The sequence below is a fragment of the Podarcis muralis genome, chromosome 12 (assembly GCF_964188315.1).
Source record: "Podarcis muralis chromosome 12, rPodMur119.hap1.1, whole genome shotgun sequence".
In the NCBI taxonomy this organism is placed as follows: Eukaryota; Metazoa; Chordata; class Lepidosauria; order Squamata; family Lacertidae; genus Podarcis; species Podarcis muralis.
Window position 1 is genome coordinate 52195830 of NC_135666.1, and position 14292 is coordinate 52210121.

Genomic DNA, 14292 nt, shown 5'->3' on the forward strand with positions numbered 1-14292 from the left:
ATACATCCTTAAAACTTGGTGGCAAATATACTGCAAATACTTTTTGCTCAGGATAGCAGCATTTCAATGAAGTGGGCATTTCCCCCAAGAAGTACTTGGCATCATAACTTTAAAATATGAGTACGCTTTGCTAAACAATGAAATCAATTTATTTGGGTAAATCAATCAATATTTTAACTCCACATACTGTAGTTATACTGTTGTCTTAAAATAAAAAGCTAGCTAGAAAACAAGAGGACAGTACAGTTTCACATTATTTCAAATTTTAATTCATGATTTTCAGCTACTGTATAATTGAAACTTGATTGCTGCTGAATATATACTTGGCAGTGACTTTAAAAGGGTTTTTATTTCCATAATGTGTGTAAAAAGCAAAGCTGAATAAAGGACATACAAGGAAGGAAGTTTTTAGCACCAACATTAACCCTTTAGGTGTGTAAGGAAGAACAGTTTATTAATATTGCATTACAGTGATACAGCTAATCTTCATAGGAAATAGTTTGCAAATTACAAGACTGATGCCTGTCTTGTTGAAACTGAGTTTAAAGGATACCCCAGCTGCCACTGAGAACTATCTCCTCTCCACAAAATCTGTGGTACTGGAGACATTTCTTTTTTTTAATCGAAAACACGAGAGTCTACCTTTCTTAGAGTTCACTGTGACTTAATGTTACAGATTCAGAAGCTTTGTACTCTTATGACAAATGCCCTGTCTTCTCTCTTTTCATTTTTCAGTCAAGGACAACACAAGTCAAAATAAGTTATACAAACCTCCTTGTGGGGGTCCTTATGAGCTTCTAGTGTCTTCATGATTGTAAGCTCTGCATAATTTCTAAATCTTGCTGGTTGGTGTCTTAAAATCTCTCTTAAAACTTTCAATGCCAGTGCTCTAATTGCATGCTGAAAGTTCAAACATACTTTTGTTTAGTCTTCTTTGCACAACTTCAAACTGATTATTTTCAGCAGTGAAAATATTTCCGTATTTCCAGAACTGAATCAAGTATTTAATTGCTCCTTTGGGATCTCTGAAAATAAAGGGCTTTTCCACATTAATTTTCTTTCTGCAGTTACACATTTGTTGCCAGGAATCCAGGCGATCTTTCCTGATAGAACTTTTATGGTGAACATCACATTCATCTAAAACTAACACTGAAATGTTTTCTATAAATTGCTACTGGTAAAATTGCTCAGCTAACACATTGCAAGTGCAATACAGGCTACACTTGCAAGATGTAACTGCTTAAGTGACGTTAGCTTCTACTGCAGCCTGTGACATATCCTCTCCATGCCAGACAGGTACTGATTACCAATTTTGGTACTTTAAGAAAAATACTGAACAACAACACTGCCTGGGATGCTCTGCTCAATGTCCTACCAGGGCAAAGCTTCAGTAATCCCGACATTCTCAAGGGGAATATGTGTATCAGGTTTGCCCCAAATCCAATTACGTTGCAGGAAAGTAAAGCAGACACATAAACGGTTTTGGCTTTCCCTATGTTAAAACTTTACCTCTTTGTCCCCAAGGGTTTCAAGTAATAAAAGCAGAATTGTTTTGAAGTGCTCATCCCAAACACCGAAAGACTCTTCTTGGGTCAATTTCATTAGCTCGTAGAGAGCAGCTTTCCGTTCTTCTACTCTCTCGTTGTGATTTGACAGTTCCTTCAGCAATTCTGCAACCAGGTCAGAATGGTCCAGTGGATGTTCTGTGACAAAAGGAAAATGAAAAATTATTAAAAAGAACTCGTATTTTTAGCATTTGATGTACATCTCAGATCATACATTTACAGCACACAAGCACCCTAACAGGCAATCAATACTCATTTTATTTGATTTGATGCATAACCTGGAGATTGGAGGATTTTCTTTCTGCTAAATCTCTCTACCACTTTTGTGCCAGAGAGTGACCCAGAGACCGGGGGACCTCTTCTCAATTTACTTACTAGGAGCCTGGTTCCTTGAAGAAATACTGCCAGAGATTAGAGTCGGAATCACTTCCTTCCCTAGATCCAGTTATGGTGCAATAATAACTCAACTCAGCTACACGTGACACAAAAATTGCCACTAACTGGTGGCAGTGAAGCACAGTTATTCCATCCAGTTATTCTGAGAGATGATTTGATGGAGGCTCTCCCTCAACCATCACATAGCAGCAACCATGCTATCAGGCTGCTTTGCAGAGGGGGAGAGCAGGGCTGCTCCATCAACTATGCTGAGAGACCGCTGTTCCTCATCTGGCCGTTCCATCAGGCTACCTGAACTGCTTGTACCCCAGCTGAGCACTGCTGGTAACGTTTAAGATCTGGAACCTGTTTCTTTTCCCCCTTCTCCCTCCCCATCTCTAAAGAGAGGCACTGTCTACTTTATATGTGGCCCTGGAAGCCCATTCGACTGAAGAGCAGCGTTAAAATACTCTAAACCAGGGTTCCCCAAACTTGGGTTTCCAGCTGTTTTGGGACTACAACTCCCATCATCCCTAGCTAGCAGGGCCAGTGATCAAGGATGATGGGAACGGTAGTTCAGAAAGAGATGGAGACCCAATTTTGGGTTCAGGAAACCCTGCTCTAAACTAACAAGCACACAAATAAATGAATAAAAAGCATAGGCAAAAATGAAGGGGAGTAAGAACAGGGAAATGTAGTAATATTACATTAAGAAATTAGAAATGAAGGGATGTATGGGCTGTATTCAACTAAATTATTGCACTAGTGGAAGCCAGCACAATGATCCCCGTTTGTGCAACAAGAACCCCCTCCCCCGCAGTCTCCCCAAATCTGCTCACGAGGGGCAGGAGAACCCCCAGGACAGGGGAAGGGCAGAAGGGTGCGGATATTGTTCCATAGGGCAAGAAGAAATGCTTGTGTTGATGGAACAGTCTTTCTTAGTACTGTGCTGAATGCAACCCTATGTCAAGCAACTATTGTGCCAAGCTTAAAATGAGCCAAATGTAGCTGTGTATGTCTTCTTTCCAAAGTTGAAGTTTAGACAATACACACAACAGTTCTAACTAGAAATATTTTGCCAGTAAAACACCACTGACACAGGTGTTTCCTTTATCCCAAAAAGGCTAAGGTAAAATGTTTAGCTGCTGAAATAAATCTATTTGGAAACAGCACAGCTGTTTTAAAAAATTAAATCTAATCTCATCTTGCATATAAAGACAACATCTAGTTGCTTTCAAGCCAACGTTTTGGATTTCAAGTTTTCACTCAACCTCAAGAAGCCTGCTAGAAGTTTCCCAAGGTTGCTGTTTTTGCATGTTACTTGGATGAAATAACAATTCTTTGTTTTTACCCACACAGTTCCTTCCATATACCGTTTCCCCAATGCTGTTAGCAAAACACTAGATTTACCATCAGGAAACTGTTCTGCATCATCATCAAACATGGCCTCTTTTAAAGCTGATTTGTTAAATGAACCAACACTATCTGAGTAATTGTATGGGTTATAATCACGTGATCGTGGGGAAGAATGAGACGGCATTGTGTTAAGCAATGAGGTTTTGTTGTCAAGAGCTGTTCGGCCTGTATCAGTGGCACCACCTCCTGCTCGCAGATCCACTATTCCAGACCCACTGCAAATCTAACAAAGAAGAAAGAGACAAACAGATATACAAAAGCACATTAACACAATCGGCAGATTAAGACATCTGTTTTAGTAGTACATAAATATCAGGCAAACATTCTTGAGTACCGTATTTTTTGCCCGATAGGACGCACCGGCCCATAGGACGCACCTAGGTTTTTTTTTTTTTTGGGGGGGGGAGAATAAAGAAAAAAATTATACCCCCCCCCAGCTGCGGCTTCAGCGCGCCCCGCGCTCCGGGCAGCAGGCTGCGGATGTCTGCCTGAAGCGTGGGGCACTCTTCTTCAGCGCGCGCCGTGCTCCGGGCAGCAGGCTGCGGATATCTGCCCGAAGTGCAGGGCGCTCTGCTTCAGCGCGCGCCGCACTCCGGGCAACAGGCTGCTGTCCGCAGCCTAGGGAGCCCTGTGGGAACTCCTGCGGGCTCCCCAGGCTTGCTGATAGCTCCCTGAAGCCTGGAGAGCGAGAGGGGTCGCTGCGCACTGACCCCTCTCGCTCTCCAAGCTTCAGCGAAAGCCTGCATTCGCCCCATAGGACGCACACAGATTTCCCCTTCATTTTTGGAGGGGGAAAAGTGCGTCCTATAGAGCGAAAAATACGGTATTTTACTAGCAATCTTGAAAATTCAGCTATTTTTTATGTGGCTTTTAAAATATCACCACTTAGCATAACAATTTGGCATCTAGAAATTAAGCATTTATACCCACAGTAAAGCTTCTAAACCAAACTGATCTGTAGAACTTCTGGGTTGACCATTTTTACAAAGTTATTGTTTTTAAATAGAAAAGGGCACATTATAAAAACAGAATTTTATAGATTTCTTTCAAAGATTAAGTTTACAGCTAGGTTCACACTATTTTCATAAAGCCAACATATATTTTTTTTCTTTTTTTTACACAAATGAGTAATATATGCTTTCTTTGATTGGAAAATATAAGTGTAAACGTAACATGCTTTGGTTTAGTTTAGTTTCAAAGTGAAGGCATAGGAGAAGACCCTCAGTTTACAAATCTCCTTTTAAAATTGCACCACACTGCTGCTTTAAAATAACTTCATATTCTTTGATTAATGCCTGAACCAAGGAGCTTCCTATCCATGGTTGTCCCCCCCCCCCCCCACAAGACATTTGTTCTGATAAGCAGCCACATATATGGCAGAATGGCCCCAAAGTTCCTTTTTTTATTTCACCCCCTAACTGAAATACTCACTGAATCGCCATCCTCTTTTTTGGGATCCCGTTTCATGGGCTCATTCATATCTTCTTGACTGCGGAAGCTAAAGTTCTGAATTGCTTCAGTCACCCCACGAAGAGAACTATAAATGTCTTCTGAATTCATATTTTCTGTGTCATAATCAAATGCACTGTAGAATGAAAAAGACAGTTTTTTCCCCTTTTAATTTGAATGACAGTCCTCTAACTGGTATTCCTCTGCATGAATTCTCAAGTGAGAACTACGGGAAGACAGCAAGCTGCCTAGTGCCAGAGCAGACTGTTTGTACATTTTGTCCAACTGACTGGCAGCAAATCCCCAGGCACTGCTATTTCATCCTTTGATTGGACATGAGACTTTAAACAGTTGAAGTACCTGTTCTACCACTGAGCCATGGCCCATCCCCAAAGAGAAGTAAAGTGTCAGGAGCGAGACAGCAAGAAATCACACGGAAGTTAGAAGAAACAAGGTCTGCTCAGGAGTGCCAGGTCTAATGAGCACAGCAACTCTTCTTGGTAGCTCCTCTCCCGGGTTTTTCCCAAGCAATCTGAGACTGCGCTGGCATGCCTACCTTTGCTCCTCCCACTTCACACCTCTCCTGGTCCTGGGAGACCAGGGGAGAGGGGAGCTGGTCACAGCAGGAGGGGGAGCCACCCTGGCTTCTTCACCAGCCTGACTCATCTCTGTTTCTTAGCCAACCTTCTCTCCTGCTTCTGCTCTTGCACTTCTCTCTGCCACAGACTCTTCCCGCTCACTAAACCCTGTTACCTCTTCAGTTTCCGACACCTCTTCCTCCCTCTGACAACTTATCATTGTCCCACTGCCACTCCCTGGGCTCTGAGCCTTCTTCCCTTGGGTTTCCCCCAGCTGGTGCCTCCTACCAGTCCTCTGTGTCCAGCCAGTTCATGACACAAAGCATCTGAGATGATGTGAGAGCATTCAGTGTTAAGTAAGGAGGAGAGGATTCTCTCACACGTAAGGATAAGGAGAGGCAGATTATTAGGATATTGAATATTCCTGCCCCCCTCATTAAATTCAACATATTATTACACTTAAAAGGCTTTTAATCAGTTTTGTATTTGTTGAAAAATTCATTTTGTGAACAGTAAATTAGTGGAAGAAGATATAATTTTGTCTCTTACCTTGGTGACAAAGTATTTTGGGATGTATTGGTTGGGGAAGTGATGGGGCTAGACCAACTAGCTGGTGAGCGAGGAACAGGCCTTGTTAAAGGGCTTCCCATGGACCCCTTCAATGGAAGAAGATATTTTCTATTAAGACACTTAATTCTATGATTCAGCCTTTAATTTAGAAAAGCAGATTTAACAATACTTTATTTATATTAGCAAGCTTGAGAAAAATCCAGCTGACAAGTTTAACCTGTAAGGCAATTTCAACACCCACCCCTAGGCTATCAAATGATACTTTTGACCGTTGACAACCATGTCTTTAATCTTCATTAGAATCATTATACCTTTAAGTTTTTTAATGGGGAATAATGTAAAAAAAACCTGAAAATACCTGGCCACCATTTCCTGTATTCCGGAGGTGATTGTGAAGCAGCTTTGTGGCACCATCCTGAAAGGTTTTTGGTAAAGCACCCAGCAACATTGTAAACTCCGGGGTATTGAGCTCAAAGAGAGAAATCAATACTGACTGTGCAGCCTAGGGGGAAAAGAGCATATCATATTAAAATAAATAGGCCAGCCTTAAGACAAATAGGTTTCAAGTGTCAAGAACTACTCATTTCCCCAGCTCAATAAATCTAACTGTCATTTATATACAAAACCAGGTCCTTCTCAAATGGGGTAAGGGAATCAGAGGAACAGAGCTGTGTACTGGCTTCATAATAATTCAAGTCCATGGGAGAGTATATCCATTTGGGGACACAGTCAGGGAATGACAAGTCTATATTTTATTCATCCATTCAATTGTTGAGCTGCCCTTTTTATCACTAAGAACCCAGGATCCTTTACAGTATCTAATGAAGAGTAAAAATTTCAACCATAAACGTATTGAAATACATAACCCTGGATCCAGTTACCAATGTTCTATTTCAAGACAGGAAATCCAGGTTCTGTCTGCCTAACAAGTCACTTCCAGCCCCTGGGATGTGACCAGTGTGTGCACAATATGGGTTAAGCTTTACGACTGGCTTTCATCATCACCAGTATGGAATATCTCCCTTTGACGCATGTGTGCAATCTCTGGAGGCTCCCAGCTAAGTGACCAATCCTTACATGCAGCCCTAACTGGAACAACCTATGCAAGGTGCCTATGCTCAGTGCTAAGGCAACTGAACCGGGGAGGTGAAAGGAAATGACACTATTGCTGTGGTCTTTCCTGTTGCACAGATATGCACCTAGTGTGGGACACAGTTAAAAAGGGGATGCATGTGCGTCCTTTGAAGTCTGCTTTGGTGTGCTGGGTGCTACTGTGACTGGCCTGCTTCCCTGTCCTCAGGTGATCTATATGATACCCAAAGTCTGGGCCATGCCCTGCTATCCAGTTGATTCTGAAAGTCACATCAGCAATGGAAATGATTATGTGGAAAGGACTTGCACCTCTTTCTATTTGCAAGTAGGACTCATTCATGCGCTTGCATACACAGTTATTAATTTTTGTGTATGAAAAGTATATATACTTTAACATGCAAAGTGCAGCATGGCTGTGTCTCCTGACAAGTTGTTAGGTAAGCAAGACATCAGCAAATATATATCTGAACAAAATCTTCGAAGCATACGTTTTTTATAGAACATTTTTGAGTGCAATAAAATTGTATGCTTCTGTTTATATAATAACCAGCTCTTCTCCTTTACAAAAACATGGGAGTTAATGACTTTTATAATAGTAAGATATGTAGCAAAAACTATTACAAAACCTTGATATTGTGGTATGAATTAAGTCCTTAAAAACCCTCTTTACAAATTTAACATACAAATGGCATACCTTCCTAACATCTGAACTTTTAGGTTCTGTTGTCCAAGTAATAATTCGAGATACTGCCAGACGAGTTTCACTTGAATTTATAAAATCTCCTGGGTCCATCTGCTGTGCAAGAGTCTCTATATATTTGAGAATTGCAACCTTTACCTATGCAAAAAAAGGAGAATCAAATAGATGTACAGAAAAGTGCAACCGTCAGTGAGGAGGTTAGAATGGAAGAGAATTTATTTTACTTGGGAGCAACCCAGCAGTTGTATCCTGACAGGATAAAGAGAAATGAATTTTCTTTGCATTTTATGTCGACAGAAGCTGTAAGAAATAATCTGCTTAGAAAAAGGCATAAGATCAGTGTGTTGAATCCAGAGAACCGTGAACAGAGAGAAAATAGTACCGTCCCGCAAACCTTTACACAAGAGCTTGTGCAAGAGTTCACAGAGTACTATGATAGTTTAGCTCTATAGTTCTATCAAACAGTTGAGCAAACTGAATATATTTGGTTTAGTTTCAGGGTTTTCACCCACATTTTTGTGAGTGGAAGACACCTTCGAATTTTTCAATATAAAAATACAGTGAAGATTATACTAGTCAAAGGTCTATGCAAACAGTTCTGCGCACTTGAAGGTGATGTCAAGAAGTATCTTGAACAGCAACTTTGTGATAGTTCAAGGCAAACCACTTTGAAGCAAAGCTTCTAATCCACACAGCAAATATGGGGTTTGCTTGAGGGGGAACTGACTCTCAAGGCTTCAGGAACACCAAGAAGAGACCTGTCAGCACTGTAGTCCCATTTCTTGTCAGATTACCATGGTCATGATAATTTGTGGCCAAATAAAGAAAGCAAGCAAAACCCTGTTGATTCTCTGTGGCCTCTGTGTTTTTTAATTCCATTGACAATTGTATCTTTCTGGACACGTGGTCTGAGTGGGATACTGGATGCCCCCGTGTATAAGATGCCCCCTATTTTGGGGGACTCCAAATTAAGAAAATGGGGAGAGATTACCTAGAGTTGTTAAGCTTTTTGAGGATTGCCCAGATTTGTTGAGCTTCTTTTGGGGGGGAATTGATGAAAATCGCTCACCCACTTACCCACCAATCGTGTGCCCACTCGCCTTCCAATCGCCCACCCAATTGCAGCAGCAGCAGCCATTGCCACACCCAACACTCACTCGCCCAATCACCGCTGACAATCTCCAGATCACGGCTGCAACCAATCAACCGTCCCCCCAATAAACTATCCATGTATAAGACGACCCCAAATTTATAACTTATTTTTTAAAGAAAAAAACCTCATCTAATACACGGGAAAATACGGTACAGTCCATCCCCCCATGTTGTTTAACATCTATAAAACACTGGGTGAGGTTATCCAGTGGCTGAATTATTGCCAGTATGCTGACGACACCCAGCTTTCAGTCCCTTTTGCATCAAATCCAGAAGAGGTACTGAGTATTCAGAACTGGTGCTTCAATGAAGGCAAACAAACAGACTCAGTTCAGGCTCCACCTCTCACCGGAGCCAAGTGGGACTGTGCTGCACCATCTGCCTGCCTGGTGCCCATGCAGGGGGAAGCCCGGCTGGCTGAGATGGAGTTGTTCTCTCCTCTCTCTCTAGGAGAAAGAGGTGCCGGCCAAGCCTGAAAGGCCTAGCCCCAACTTGCCTCCTCGCAGGGCTCCTGTCGTGGGGGCGCCTGGTTGTGCCCTCTCAAAATCCAGTGGCGTCGGTGTCAGAGGGCTCTGTTCTCTCTCTGCGACTCGTTCCTGGCGTGTGAACACCATCCAGGAATGTGTCAGTACCACAGGCACCCAAACCCCACACTATGCCACTGTTTAATGGTATTTAACCTATTCAGGAGGAGGATCAGATTTGCATTTTATGGGTACTCAAAGGTCCAGTGGTGACACAGGTGGCCTCTCAGATGGGAAATCGACTGCGCCCTCACATGAAGAAAGTTTCACTAAAATTATCCATACTCTAAAGAGCTCCCTATTGTGTCTATGCTGACAGGGGCTGATGACAGCTGTAGTCCAAAATATCAGGAGGCTACCAGGTTTGTGAAGGTTGCTGTAATGTGTTGTATATGAGGCCACCTTAGAAAACCATCTGGAAATTTCAGTTTCCAGTCGAGACTGTTAACTGAGACGGGCCTTTTTAATCAAATTGTGCTGGTGTTTTGCCATGTGATCTGGATTCCAGTTGATGCTTTGGCCCAATTCAATGTGTTCATTTTAATCTCTAAAGCTTTAAATGGCTTGGGCCAGGCTACTTGAATGATAACCTACTCCTATATATACCTACTTGGACCTTTAGGTAATCTTCAGAGGCCCTTTTCAATGTGCCCTCCCTGAACAAATCACAGCAAGTAACCACCAGGGAGCCGGCCTTCTAGGTGGCAGCAAAATCTGGCATGCCAGAATTATAAGATCCAAGTAACGGATTGGTAGCATCACTTCTTGAAGGCAGACCACAACTTGTACGTGCTGGTTTTTCACCTGACTAGAGCGAAGTCCAACATTGATGGACTCTGAACTTTGCCTGCTTCCATTAGAAGTCTGTCCTCCGATGTAAACATACAAACAATGAATTAACTTATGGAAACAGCCATGACAGCTACTAGACAAGATACATTTACAAAGTGGTAGACAAATTCAGAGAGAACGTGCCCATCAGTGGTTAAGTAGAAAACTTTATGTTTGCAGGCAATATATCACTGAATACCATAGGCGTGACACAAACTATGTATGAGAGCTGTAGCCTATGAACCTCTACAGAGGCATCTGGGTCTTACTATTGAAAACAGAATGCTGGACTAGATGAATTTATGGTTTGTTCCAGAAGGGCTTCTTTTTAATATTCTTCTTTTAAAGGACATTTAAGAACCCATACTTTTCTCTCATTTATGTGTTTGTATGTATGTGTAAATATCCATCCCTATTCTCCCTTTTTACTACTCCTTGTCTAAAAAAACAGGTTGTACCAGCACAAGTGACCCACATTAATGTCAGCAATGGAAGTGTTAGAGAAGGATGCTAATCCTTCTATATTCAACATCAAGTGACCCCCTTTACAATAAGTATCAGAGGTTGACAAAGGCATCAGCACCATTTGTAGTTCACAAAAAGCTAATTGTGAACGGTCTAACATCAGGTTCATATTTGCAAGGAGGGATGACCTTATTTCTACCTTCCTCTTGCTGCTCCCTACCCAGCAATCCATGGTATTGTGTACTGAAGTGTATTATGGAAGACCTGGGGCTTTTCACTACTGCATTCCTTAATTCAGGAATCAAAGATAAGTTCAGATTCAGTACTTTCCCACTCACACTCAAGTTTGGCAGCTATTGAAGCAGTACTATCCTCTTTCCATCAACAGAAATCCTGCCAAGTAAATTTCTCTAGCTCTGGTGTTTCCTATGTTCAGAAATAGGTTTTCATAAACACACACATAATGCCCTATAGTAATTCCATACATCTTCTCAAAATCCTATAGGTACCATTTGCGATTAAAAGGAACAAGGATCGGTATCAATGAGCAACTAGAGAAATTCACATTCTCAGCAAAGCAATCCTACCTTTAAATCTAGAAAACTATTGCAAAATCAAGGTCAAAAGATTCCCACTAACCGATATAATTAAACTCAAACTCTCTTTATCACGTACAATAAAATTCTGCTGCACTTTAGACAAATGGAGAATTGTAGGTGTGTGACTTCAGCACCGTGTTCAAGAATAAAGAAGTGCCGTCTTGTGAAAAGCTCTTAACAGACTGTGTACAGTTACTGCGTGCAGGATAGAGGAAAAAATACTGGTTGTATATATGCTTGTTATTTTCCCAAATTGCCTCAGTTTAAATTCTTAGTATTTGTTGCATTTATACCAAAGCTAGTTTTGACGACTACACATTTGCAGGAAAGTAGTCTGTCTTTTATATATTCCAATGCGTTACTTCTTTCCAGCTAATGTTCGCAATAAGAACTTGTTTAAAAATATAGGTCAGTTTCTCTAATTTTGACTATGCAAAATATAGAAGCTTAGGAATAAATTCAGTTGTGAGAGTCACTAAATCTGTAAAATGAGGATTGGGAAATCACAAACATAAAATTAGAACAGACTTGATAGAGTGAGTTTGCATAACCAGCTTGGTGTTAGGCAGCCATACTTCGTTTTGTTGTTCTTGTTGTGTTTTCTTGTAAAGTTTACCGTCAAACGTTTTAACGAAAGCATAACGCTTGATCTCAAATTGGAAAGCATGCTCAGAATTCCTTGCAAATGTTAGTAGCTGCATAGGGATGCATACAAGTAAACGTTTTTAAAATGTAAATTTACACATAGTAGGTTAAAAAAGACAATAATGCAGACAAAAACCTTGGAGCTCCAAAAAGAGCGAAGCTGGTCTTGCAGTGCTGGCTTGACTGTCTGAAATTTTATAAAAACAAAACCCACTATTTGAAAACCAGCAACACAGAATGCAACAAATATGCAAATATTAATAAATGAAATTTGCACTGAACTCATTTGTTTTTGAAAACTTTGCATGTTCTTACCTTCAAGCTGGGTGTCTGGGTCTGATCAACAGTAAATCTCATTAAAATATTGAACTGGAGCTCATTGGGGAAAGATTCCCTGCAAAAATGAATTAATCCAGCGTTAAGGGTTAAAGAACAGTTTGTTAAAGGGACTGTGGAAAGGCAGAATGAAAGGGGAGAGAACAGAAAATACTGCAGGTAGTTTTGCCCAAAATATATTTGGTGCCCATGCAGGAAGACTGAGTTGTTCCTGGTTGAAAAAAAAGGAACAGATTTATTGGTGGTTGGCTGTTCATGTGAGCAGCTTGTTTACTTGTACGGTAGTTCTTTAATTTTTGCATCTCATCCAAGCCTCCTTTGGGAAGCTTCTCAAGCTATACTAGAGTTTTGGTAGGTACCCTACACCAACCTCTATGTGAACTTATCAAGGAGTGTGGCTCCTACTTTCCCAATCTGTTCATACAGGGCTTTTTTTCCTAGAAAAAGGGGTGGAGGAACTTGCTGAGCTGAGCACCCATCCAAAGTTGTTGAGCTTTTTAGGGGAACCACAATCGCCACGGCAACCTGATCGTCATGTTGCACAGCCCCAGCCGAAAAAGGTGCCAGAACTCAGTTCCCGCCAGTTCCAGCTGAAAAAAAGCCTTGAGTTCATGTTTAACTACCACATTGATCTTGGCTTGAATACCTTTCACGAATCACTTCACGGGATGTTTTCATTTTTGCTTTTTAACTTATTGTCTCTCTATATATTCCAGTAACAGCCTTCTTTCCTGGTTTGCGTATTATTTATTTTTGTTGCCCCTATGGCTCAGCTAGTGTTGTTGCTGTTGTTAGAATTTATATACCACCCTGTAGTCTCAGGGCAGTTCACAGAATAAAATCAAGATATAAAACCACAAAATACCTAATAAAAATAAAAACAGCAACCCAATACCCCCCCAACACATTTTAAAGGGCATAGGATGTAAATTGGATCAACAAAAAGGAATGCTTTTGCCTGGCGCCCAAAGGTGTATAATGAAGGTACCAGGAGAACTTCCCTGGGGAGAGCATTCCACAGATGGGGAGCCACTGCAGAGAAGGCCCTGTTCTCGTGCTGCCACCCTCTGGACCTCTTGAGGAGGCACATGAAGAAGGGCCTCAGAAGATGATCTCAGAGTCCGGGTAGGTTCTTGAGGTACTGCGGTAGTGTTGATTTTTTTTTTGCTAGTGTCACTGTGGCACCAAACTCCCTCCTACTGATGGCCAGGTATTGGAAGAGTTCCACCATACGGTCAATTGCTGGCACTGTCAGGGGTGTCATCCAGCAACTGAGAAGGAACTGACTCCTACTTATGAGTTATTCTGAGACAGGGTTCTTCAGGCTGGTGACATGAAATGCTCAGACTCTTAAGAAAGAAGGATGAAATGTTTGGGAATCCCTGCTCTTTTAAGACACCATCAGGTACAATCTTCTAAGCATGCTTAGTTCAACTACATGTGCTACTATTCTTCCAGAATCATGTAGTGAATATGGGAACATACTGACATCTCACTGAATTCTAATCTTTTTTTTACTTATGGTGCTAAACATTCATTTGATTTGTATCTGGGAAGATAAGCATTCTTAAGAATCCAAGAGGTACTATTGATACAAAGATGCAGAATATTACCCCCTCCCCCAAGAAAATATTTCCACAAAGTCAAGAATTCATTACCTTGTCACATCAAGTGCCTTTTGAACTTTCGCTTGCACGGACCCCAACAAGTCAGCACCCATTTTTTTCAACAGCTGTGTCAGCAAGACAAATAGCCAGTCCTGTAGATCTTCTTTATGGACTTGAATGAAGTCAACTAAAGTTTCCAAAAACATGCTGAACACCTGGAGGGGGCAGAAAAAAGGACAAAAGGAAAGAAGAAAAGAGTAGGGAAGAAAAGGAGTTGACGCTTGCCTGTGTTGAACTCACAAAAGAATGTAGTAACACACACAGAAGCAGAAAGAGGCAACGATTCACAGCCAAGCGGGAAAACATTCTGTCTGCCTTTCATCAGAAT

At 41.4% G+C, this 14292-nt stretch overlaps 1 protein-coding gene across 40 annotated transcripts in view; it reads right to left on the minus strand.

Annotated features, from left to right (window-relative positions):
- Nucleotides 1–14292, minus strand: part of CLASP2 (cytoplasmic linker associated protein 2) — a 127801-nt gene that overhangs the window by 3871 nt on the left and 109638 nt on the right. For 22 of the 40 annotated variants that reach the window (XM_077916438.1, XM_028750455.2, XM_077916441.1 and 19 more), the window contains 10 exons: nt 13956–14119; nt 12277–12355; nt 12098–12148; nt 7740–7883; nt 6312–6455; nt 5933–6039; nt 4788–4941; nt 3351–3579; nt 1510–1703; nt 772–900 (listed from right to left, as the gene is read on the minus strand). In XM_077916438.1, coding sequence (XP_077772564.1) covers nt 772–900; nt 1510–1703; nt 3351–3579; nt 4788–4941; nt 5933–6039; nt 6312–6455; nt 7740–7883; nt 12098–12148; nt 12277–12355; nt 13956–14119 — 1395 coding nt within the window. The remainder of the gene's footprint in view (nt 1–771; nt 901–1509; nt 1704–3350; nt 3580–4787; nt 4942–5932; nt 6040–6311; nt 6456–7739; nt 7884–12097; nt 12149–12276; nt 12356–13955; nt 14120–14292) is intronic. The other 18 variants (XM_028750463.2, XM_077916470.1, XM_028750467.2 and 15 more) reach the window with 3 other exon arrangements.